The sequence below is a fragment of the Cajanus cajan genome, chromosome 1, assembly GCF_000230855.2.
Source record: "Cajanus cajan strain Asha chromosome 1, NIPB_CcT2T_4, whole genome shotgun sequence".
In the NCBI taxonomy this organism is placed as follows: Eukaryota; Viridiplantae; Streptophyta; class Magnoliopsida; order Fabales; family Fabaceae; genus Cajanus; species Cajanus cajan.
In genome coordinates, this window is record NC_138517.1 from 61,603,384 (window position 1) to 61,612,294 (window position 8,911).

Here is an 8,911-nt window from a genome sequence, read left to right on the forward strand (position 1 = left end):
AAAAAAATTTGTTTAAGTAGCCCAGAACGGCCCGTTCCAAATTCAGAACGAGCCATTTCAAGTTACAAAAAAGCACAACAACCCTAATTGAGAACGGGCCGTTCCAAAATGGGAACGGACCGTTCCAAGTCAATGAAAAGACCCAAAATTCTAATCTGGAACAGGTCGTTCCGAATTTAGAACAGGCAGTTTCAATTTTAGAACGGGCCATTCTTAATTCAGAACGTGTCATTCCAGGTACTAAATTAACACAAAACGGCCATATCGAGAATGGGCCGTTCCGATTTTGGAACGGGCCGTTCTGGCAACTTCTGACATCTATAAATAGATGACTCGGATACAGTTTTCGGGGCCAGAAAATTTCGTCCAAGACTCCTTAGAGCTCGAAATTTCTCTTTCTTTCTCCTCTGTATTTCTTGAGGTTTTGTGATGAATATTGTAGTGTGATAGGTCGCCAAAAAACGCCTAATAGATCATCATATTTGAAGATTCAGCAAGTTAAAGTCTCTCATTTGGTATCATTTTTTTTTCTTTCTTTTTTTATTTTTTATTTTTTTATTTTCTATTTAATAATTGTATGTACATAGTGAATGTGATTTGTTGTCTTTAAAATTATCATTTAAAAAGTATTTAATATACGACAAATAATAATGTTAATTGAATAACATTTTATCTTTAACATTATTTGGTTCTAGGAGTTTAATGACTAGTCATTTGCTAGCTTAAACTTTTCTGTACAAAATTTCTTTTTAAAGAATAAATATGTTGCAACCAATAACGTTAATTAAGTAGCATTTCTATTTTTAACGTTATTGGAGGGACTTATTAATTAGTCATTTGCTAACTTGAATCCTTATGCAAAACTTATTTCTTTAGATAAAAATATTCATGTATACTTATTTTTATGGTTAATGATATTAATTGAGTAGCACTTCTACCCTTTAATATCATGTAAATCATAAAGGTTAATAGAATAATTATTCATTGTCCTAAGCTTTAAGCATAATTTAGTATCAACAAATAAAAATCAATAACATTGATTGAATAGCAATTCTATCTTTCATGTTATTGGAAGGGTTTATTGATTAGTCATTTGCTGACCCAAATCCCTATAATTTTCTAATAAAAATATATAAGAAAAGGCATCTCACATTTAAAAAAATATATATATACATATTTCTAAGAGTAAATTAAATATTTATAAATTTATATAATTTTGCACAATTAATTAAAGGTACTGTTTTTACAGGCGTTGTAGGGTGCTAATACCTTCCCTACACGTAATTGACTCCCGAACCCAACTTTAATTTTAAAGATTATCATTTAAAGGATTTTTCAATGTTTTTCCCTTAAAATAAAATATTGGTGGCGGCTCCATTGAAAAATAAATGTTAGCGTCATCCCGTCGTGATCCTGGTTACGATAGATGGCGACTCCACTGGGGATGTGTGAGAGTCAGACCTTATTAAATTAATTGCGCAAAATTATGACTTTATAAATATATTAATTTTTTTTCCTTTCCTTTTATTTTATTTTTTGTTTTATTTATTTGTTTTGTTATTTTTGTTTGCTACGCATGTTTTGTTTGGATTTAAGCTTAAATTAGAGTTTTGTTTATTTTATTTGCATGTCTGTTTGTTACCTCACACACCCACTAACACTTGTACCCACACATTTTGGGCTCTATACCCGAGCCTGTGAGAGCCTAAGAAGAGAAAGTGGCTTGATGACTGTTATTGAGGGGCTTGATGCTCACTTGACCATTGTTGAGTTACTGCTCAGGTTGTTACTAGTAGCATGGGTTAATCATATTGAGAGCGTATGTTCCCTACTTGTGATTGATTCATGCGCTAGGTCCTTATTTATATGATAAGGGCAACCTAGGGACCAATGAATCTTGAGGAGTTTTTAGATCCACCCACAAAACCATGCACTAATAGGTGGAATTAATGACCTTCCAAAGTAGGGTGTTAACCTTAGAAATTTTCTACCCTAGGTTTACCATAATAGGTCACATGGTACTACTCTCTATCCCTCTTTTATATATGTTCATACTAACAAAAAAAAAACATGTTAACACATTCATGCATCATACATTTATATCCAATATCATTTTTTTAATTAGGTTGCTTTTCTTGCCAAAAATAAAATTTTAATAAACAAATAAAAGATAAAAATGATTAAAAAAAGTCATGCATACATGCATATTAGGAGCATAGTAAGTCATATTTTTAATGAAGTCTTCGTCTCATTTTGTTTTCTTTTCTTCTTCTTTTTTATTTAACTAAGTCTTTGTCTCATTAACACTTTAAAACAATTGGTAGTATTCAATATGGAGGAGATTCAAAATCATACTAGCAATGCATCAGGGTTAAGCAAGAGTATCAGGATAAATGTGCTAAAAAATGATCTCCAAAGGGTAGGTAAGATCTGCCAAAATAATAGCACATTTGACTTGATATATAACTCATTTTAGACATCATTTATTGAGGATAGAATTCTCCCTTGAGTGATTGTTAATCACATTTTGATCTTGAGATGATTGATCCTTGTTTGAAAATGTGGTTTATACTGTTGCATTGCTAGTAAAATGACCTTATTTATTGAGGAGTGAATGCTCCCTTGAAATAAATGTCAACCGTCGTATGACCTAAGAGGTTTTGCCTCTAGTGTTGAGATATGAGGAATTACTCTTCAAATTGAATAAAAAATCAATCTTTTCCAAAATTTGTTTCTTCTTACTTTTCTTTTATACTCATAAAAATCACTTTGCATTCAGAAAGTAATAAAGCAAAAAAAAAAGTGTTTCCTCAGCATCGTTATAGAACACGTTCTCATGCCAAGATCATGGATGCAATGGAGGAACGCAACGAAGAATTGAGAAATGATATCAATCAATTAAAGGAACAAATGGCCCAAATTCTAGAGATGTTGCAGTCTATACAAGTGAAAAATGTAGAAAGGACCCCCTAGTAGCTAGAGGAGAATCGTCAACTTCTCATGTGTATCCACTTGGCTTTACCCCAACCCCAGCACAACCATTAACTCTAAATCTTAACAAATCCGGTCAAGAAGTTGATCCTCCAAAGGTCCAATGGCCACCATATGGCCTTCTGCCCAACTACATACCTCCAACAATCATGGATCCTCCGGATAAGCACCAACCATTGGTGAATCAGCCGCCTACACAAATGCAACTTACCTAACCTGAGGTTTCACCCATGAATGTCACCTCTTATAAACATCAAGTTCCCTACCAACCCCAAAATTCTAATTTTATCAACCAAGGGAATCCTTGCCAAACTTCTGGGGGATATCAACCAATCTTTGGAATTGAGCAAGTTAAGTCTAGTGAGAAGTTACAAATGCTAGAAGAGAGGCTAAAGGTTGTGGAAGGAGGTAGTTATGATGTCGGTGAAGCTTTCGATCTTTGTTTGGTTCCAGATATAGAGTTTCCCCCAAAATTCAAAGTTCCTGAATTTGATAAATATAAAGGAACAAGTTGTCCAAAGAATCACATAACCATGTATTGTAGAAAGATGGAAGCATATGCTCGCAATGATAAGTTACTTATTCATTGTTTTCAGGATTCGTTAACTAGGGTAGCTTTGAATTGGTATATGCATCTTGAACGGGCCTATATCCGCTCCTGGAAGGATTTAGTTGATGTTTTCCTTAAACAATATAAATATAATCTTGACATGGTTCCAGATAGGTTTGAACTACGTAACATGTCTAAAAAAGATGGTGAAACGTTTAAGGAATATGCTCAGAGGTGGAGAGAAGTGGCAGCACAAGTGGAACCTCTTTTGTCTGATAGAGAAATGGTAGCCCTGTTCATTGATACTTTAAGAGCACCATTCTATGATAAGATGATTGGGAATATTTCATCAAATTTCTCTAATATAGTCATCATCGAGGAAAGGATTGAGAATGGCATGAGGAGTGGGAAGATTGCGGTTGACTCTACTGAAATAGCTGGTTCAAGAAAAGTTTCAAATGGTGCAGGAAAGAAAAAGGAAGGAGATACAAATGCAGTGACATTCAACTCCCTTAGGTTACCTAACAACTAACCTCCTTATTTCTATACCCCTCACATGGCCTACCCAAATATCACTGCCATCTCACCATATCCTCACCAACCTATCCATCAAGCTCTGCAAGCTTCGCTTGCAACACCTACCGCATGACCACCTCAATCTACCCAGCCATGGAACCAAAATTCTAACCATGTGAGGTCACAAAATACCCAAGATCGGAAACCAATTGAGTTTGACCCTATCCCTAGGTCCTATACTGAGTTATTCCCTCTCCTACTACAAAATTCACTAGTAGTACCTTGTCCGATGAAGCCCATAGAACCACCATATCCTAGGGGATACGACATTAATGCCAAATGTGATTATCATGCAGGAGCTATTGGTCACTCCCTTGAAAATTGTAGAGCACTAAAAATTAAGGTACAAAGTTTAACTAAGGCTGGGTGGTTAAAATTTAAAGAGGATAATCCTAATATTGGGAACAACCCTCCACTTGGTCATGGAGGGTCGACAGTTAATTCTGTTGAGGGGAATAGATGGGGTCCCTATCAATGATCTGCGAGAAATCTTTTGAAGTGCGGAGTTTGAGTTTCCAAACTCAATGGCTGTTGTTGAGCAAGACTCTCGTGAGGATGAACATGTTAGTCTGGTTTACACTTGTCCACCGAACATGGAGCTTAATAATTGGGAGATTGTCGAGCTTCCTGTGTTTTTTTAATTCAGATTTAAAGTAATTTTCTTGTAATGTCCGTCTTATTGCTCTGCCCAAGGCTTTAAGATTTATTTCTTTGAATAAGGGCTCATGTATTTCCTTTTAAATATTAAATAAAATGCATTCATTCTTCTTTCATCTCTTACCCTTTCCTTTCTCAATCTCAAAAATGCATTCACTCTTCTTTCACCTCTTACCGCTTCCTTTCTCCTTAATCCTTTTATCAATATTATCCTAACTTTAAAGAATGCGAAAAAATGCGCTTGAAAGTGATAATGCTAGTGTTGCATCAAATAATTTTGATTGTGTAGTTAATCAGACTTGTGATGAAATGGAAAATGATTGCTTTAAATACTAGATGTATGCTGATAACATCAATGCTTTGCCAACTTTTCTTAATATTTTGTCATAACCTTGGCCATTTTCGATGTAGGGAATGGATGTTTGGTCCCATTGAGCCGAAAGCATCAAATGGACATCGCTTCATTCTAGTTGTTATTGACTATTTTTCCAAATGGGTTGAAACCACTTTGTATGCCCATGTGACTTGAAATGTGAATTAAGCAGAATCATTAATAATAGAATTAGGTGTTGACTTTAAAATTCAGCTCCATAACTCTTCCCCATATCGCCCAAAGATGAACGGTGCAGTTGAAGCAGCAAACAAGAACATCAAGAGGATCATCCAGAAAATGGTGGTGACATACAAAAATTGGCATGAGATGCTTCCATTTTCTTCACATGGATATCGTACCTTAGTTCGAACCTCAACTAGGGCAACCCCATTTTCCTTAGTTTATGAAATGGAAGCAGTCCTTCCAATTGATGTTGAAATTTCATCTTTGAGAGTATTAACGGAAGCCAAATTAAGAGAAGCAGAATGGGTCCAAATCCATTTGGATCAATTAAATCTCATTGAAGAGAAAAGGTTGAATGCAATTTCTCATGGCCAATTATACAAAAAAAAAAACGCTCACTAGATTGAAAACCCGAAAGGGCAATCTAGGCAAAAGTTAGAGCGACTCGCTAGATTGAAAACTTGAAAGAGCAATCTAGGCAAAAATTAGGGTCAACAAGAAGAAAAAAGGAGGCTCGCTAGATTGAAAACCCAAAAAGGCGATCTAGGCAAAAGTTAGAGCGGCCCGCTAGGTTGAAAACTCAAAAGAGCAATCTAGGAAAAAATTAGGGTAAAAAAAAAAAGATGGTTAGATTGAAAACCTGAAAAGGCGATCTAATCAAATTCAGAGCGACATGCTAGGTTGAAAACCTGAAAAAGCAATCTAGCAGATAAGTATCATGGCAATTTTTGAGGTATCAATTGGGGCAAGCCATGGCAGAGCTGAAAACTGGGGCAAAATACATTGAATTATCCTCTCAAGTTTATTGGCGAGCAATCAAAATTATTGAAGTGCAGTACTAGCATTGTTCATCTGAAAAGTGTCAGTCACATGATAAATACCTCCCATTGCTACTGTTGTACATATTTGTCATTCTTGTCATACAATGACTTCCTTTGTAAACACATTTTCTTTCTTGAATAAGATTATCCTATTCCCTTGTTGCCAATTCTCCTTGCATTTTATGATAATATATTGAAAGGAAATGCATGTTACATGTTAAAAAATTCAAGGCATTATAAATTATTTTATGAGTTTTAAAAGCCACAGTATGCTTGATAATTTTCTGATAAATGTTACAAAGCGCAACAAACAGGATAACGTTTCAACTCATTAGTACTTACAACAGCTTAAGGGTAACCCAAGAGAATAATCGACTATCATTCAAGTAAAAAGTATCCAAAGGCCTCACTCATCCAGGATCCTTGGCTGTGTGTCATGATGAGGAATTTCTGAAAAATAAAGCAAAAGCAAAAACAAAAAAGGAAATAAACAAAAGTTTAAGTCTTAAAAGTTGTGTCTCATAACATTTTGCATCATATCACCATTGCATCATATTTCATTTGCATCTCTTGCTTCCTAGAACTTATGACGTAGAGTTTTTAGGCTAAGCACTTACTTCACATATGACTTTTTATTTAAGTCCAGTACTTACCTGGCACAAGTTATATTTTTCTTTTATATAAGCCTAATATCTACCTGGCACAAGTTGCATTTTTCTTTTGTATAAGCCCAGTATCTACCTGGCACAAGTTATATTTTTCTTTTGTATAAGCCCAGTATCTACCTGGCACAAGTTACATTTTTCTTTTGTACAAGCCTAGTATCTACCTGGCACAAGTTACATTTTTCTTTTTTACAAGCCTAGTATCTACCTGGCACAAGTTATATTTTTCTTTTGTATAAGCCTAATATCTACCTGGCACAAGCTACATTTTTCTTTTGTATAAGCCCAGTATCTACCTGGCACAAATATTCGATCGATACAGCACAAGCATTCGACCACTCCAGCATTAGCATTCAGTCCATCAACATTCAATCAATCCAGCACCAGCATTTGATTGAATTGGAACCAACATTCAGTCAATCCAACACAAGCATTCGACCACTCCATCAAGCACAAATGTTCGGATGATCAAGCACAAGCATTCAACTACTTCAACATAAGCATTCAGTCGATCTAGCACAAGCATTCGAACACTCCATCAAACATTGACATTCGGTTGATCAAGCACAAGCATTCAACCCCTCCAGCACAAGCATTCAACATTAAAATTCGGTTGATCCAGCACTAGCACTTGATGATCCCAACACAACATTCTAGCATTGGACTATTCAAGCAAAAACATTGAATCTTTCAAGAACTTACTTCATCAACAATAGGAGCTATGTCTTGGGTAGTTGGATAAAATAAATTCACATATTTATTTATTTCTTATCACAAACGATCTAAATTACCTTATTTAGATTATTTAATAAGAAATAAATAAAGAGGGGCAACTGTGAATAATCAATTTTATACGGACTCACAAAAACAATGAAATGGACATCTACTATGAAGAGGAGGAGCTCCCAAAGTATGGAGGCAACACCATATGAAAACAAGAAAGTTTGAAGACCAAAAAAAAATTGTTTAAGTAGCCCAGAACGAGCCGTTCCAAATTCGAAATGGGCCGTTTCAAGTTACAAAAAAGCACAATAACCTTAATTGAGAATGGGCCGTTCCAAAATGGAAACGGGCTGTTCCAAGTCAATGAAAAGACCCAAAATTCTAATCTGGAACAGGTCGTTCCGAATTTAGAATGGGCAGTTTCAATTTTAGAATGGGTCGTTCTGAATTTAGAATGGGCGATTCCAGGTACTAAATTAACACAAAACGACCATATCCAGAACGGGCCGTTCCAACTTTGGAACGGGCCGTTCTGGCAACTTCTGACGTCTATAAATAGACGACTCGAACACAATTTTCGGGGCCAGAAAATTTCGTCCAAGACTCCTTAGAGCTCGAAATTTCTCTTTCTTTCTCCTCTGTATTTCTTGAGATTTTGTGATGAATATTGTAGTGTGTTAGGTTGCCAAAAAGCGCCTAATAAATCATCATATTTGAAGATTCAGCAAGTTAAAGTCTCTCATTTGGTATCATTTCTTTTTCTTTCTTTTTTTATTTATTTTTTTATTTTTTATTTTTTATTTAATAATTGTAAGTACATAGTGAATATGATTTGTTGTCTTTAAAATTATCATTTAAAAAGTATTTAATATACGAAAAATAATAATGTTAATTGAATAACATTTTATCTTTAACATTATTTGGTTCTAGGAGTTTAATGACTAGTCATTTGCTAGCTTAAACTCTTCTGTACAAAATTTCTTTTTAAAGAATAAATATGTTGCAACCAATAACGTTAATTAAGTAGCACTTCTATTTTTAACGTTATTGGAGGGACTTATTAATTAGCCATTTGCTAACTTGAATCCTTATGCAAAATTTATTTCTTTAGATAAAAATATTCATGTATACTTATTTTTATGGTTAATGATATTAATTGAGTAGCACTTCTACCCTTTAATATCATGTAAATCATAAAAGTTAATAGAATAATTATTCATTGTCCTAAGCTTTAAGCATAATTTAGTATCAACAAATAAAAATCAATAACATTGATTGAATAGCAATTCTATCTTTAATGTTATTGGAAGGGTTTATTGATTAGTCATTTGCTAACCCAAATCCCTATAATTTTCTAATAAAAATATAAAAA

The 8,911-nt window shown here is 34.4% G+C and overlaps 1 protein-coding gene across 1 annotated transcript; it reads left to right on the forward strand.

The window, feature by feature from the left end:
• Positions 1-3,221: 3,221 nt before the first annotated feature.
• LOC145955132 (uncharacterized) lies at positions 3,222-4,073 on the forward strand. Its single transcript, XM_083069842.1, has one exon. It carries the CDS (start codon positions 3,222-3,224, stop codon positions 4,071-4,073), a length of 852 nt encoding a protein of 283 aa, XP_082925968.1.
• Positions 4,074-8,911: the final 4,838 nt, after the last annotated feature.

Excerpts from the sequence above, each read along its gene's own strand:
- LOC145955132 (XM_083069842.1), top strand. The coding sequence starts at position 3,222 with ATGAATGTCACCTCTTATAAACATCAAGTTCCCTACCAACCCCAAAAT.